The sequence below is a fragment of the Antrostomus carolinensis genome, unplaced genomic scaffold (assembly GCF_000700745.2).
Source record: "Antrostomus carolinensis isolate BGI_N321 unplaced genomic scaffold, ASM70074v2 scaffold27313, whole genome shotgun sequence".
In the NCBI taxonomy this organism is placed as follows: domain Eukaryota; kingdom Metazoa; phylum Chordata; class Aves; order Caprimulgiformes; family Caprimulgidae; genus Antrostomus; species Antrostomus carolinensis.
Genome location: NW_010306247.1, coordinates 442 through 1,895, shown reverse-complemented (window position 1 = coordinate 1,895; position 1,454 = coordinate 442). Strand labels below are relative to the sequence as shown.

At 60.6% G+C, this 1,454-nt stretch overlaps 1 protein-coding gene across 1 annotated transcript in view; it reads left to right on the top strand.

The window, feature by feature from the left end:
- Window positions 1-54: 54 nt before the first annotated feature.
- LOC114818443 (high affinity nerve growth factor receptor-like) overlaps window positions 55-1,454 on the top strand; it is a gene marked incomplete at both ends in the record, with an annotated part of 1,640 nt that continues 240 nt past the window's right edge. The window contains 5 exons of the mRNA XM_029084292.1: window positions 55-193; window positions 298-446; window positions 569-695; window positions 764-1,093; window positions 1,338-1,355. Of these exons, the coding sequence (XP_028940125.1) occupies window positions 55-193; window positions 298-446; window positions 569-695; window positions 764-1,093; window positions 1,338-1,355 (763 nt within the window). The remainder of the gene's footprint in view (window positions 194-297; window positions 447-568; window positions 696-763; window positions 1,094-1,337; window positions 1,356-1,454) is intronic.

The window sequence follows — 1,454 nt, the reverse complement described above, 5'->3', positions numbered from 1 at the left end:
ACCACAGCTTGTCTGAGTCCTCGTCCTCTTCTTCCCAGCATCCTGGTGGGAAATCCCCTCAACTGCTCCTGCGGGATCCGCTGGCTGCAGCTCTGGCAGAACGGGAGCCGGGCTGAACTGGGCAACCAGTCCCTGGGCTGCTGGGAGGGCAGCATACTGGTCCCACTGGGCAACCAGCCCCTCCGCGCCTGCGGTACGTGGGTGCTGGGTTTGTCCCCTCTTCCTGAGTCACCTCATTGGGGACAGCGTGGGACGCAGCAGGGGACACGGCTCTGCTCACCCCACTCTCCTCAACAGAGCCCCCAACTGTCCATATTGAGCACCCCGAGGTGTTGCTGCGCCAAGGGGACAATGTCAACCTCACCTGCCGCATCGCCTCTGAGCCACCGGCCACCGGGAAATGGGTGCTGCCCGAGGTGGGACTCGATCTGCACGTTGTCACCAAGGTAAGACCCTCCCAGTGTCACTTAACCTCCATCATCCCCACTGCAGCATCCTCGGGCTGGTGGAGCTGGTTCGGCTCTTGGGGGGGAGTTGTTTGCTCACCCCATCCCGGTGTTCCCCGTAGATCTCAGACTGGGAGATCATCTTGGAGATCACCAACGTCTCCTCCAACCTCAACCACAAAGAGCTGACGTGCCGGGCAGAGAACGCGGTGGGGCCGGCGGAGGACAGCGTGATGCTGAATGTCACCTGTGAGCAACGCAGTGGGGCTGGGGTGGTGTCCAACTCAGGGACCCACCCAACTCCCAGTTTCTCCCAGTTCCTCCCGTGATCCTGCTCCTCCATGAAGCCATTCCCCAACACTTCTGGTGCATCCCCTTCTCTGTGGACGGCAATCCTCTTCCCAGTATCCGCTGGCTTTTTAACGGCACCGCTTTGATCGAAGGACCCTACATCCACACCCGCATCGTGGAGTACGAACACAACTCCACCGTCCTCCACGGCTGCCTCCAACTCAACCGTCCCACCCACGTCAACAACGGCAACTACACCCTCCTGGTCCACAACCCCCTGGGCTCCGCCGCCCGCAGCGTCCAGGGACGCTTCATGGAAAATCCTTTCAGCTTCAGCCCCGAGGAGCCCATTCCCGGTAGGTGCCGGTAAATACCGGGAAGAGTTGGCTACCAGAGGGGGCTTCCCCCCTCTCTGGTCTTGGTGGAGGAGGTGCACCTCATCTTTCTTTGCACTGGGCTGTGAAATGGGTTGAATCTGGCTCCGAGCAAGTCCGGCCCGTGCCTCAGTTTCTCCAGGGGTGGGAGCGCGGAGGGACGGGGTGTTCTGGGTTGGGGAATAACGAGGGTTTCTGCTTTCTCTCTCCATTTGGGCTGCACCAGTGTCTCTGTCTCCACTGGGTGAGTGACCAGACACACCCCACCCTGTCCAACTACCCCCCCAAAAAACTCCATGCACCCCCCAAAAACTCCATGCACCCCCCAAAAACTGTGAACACC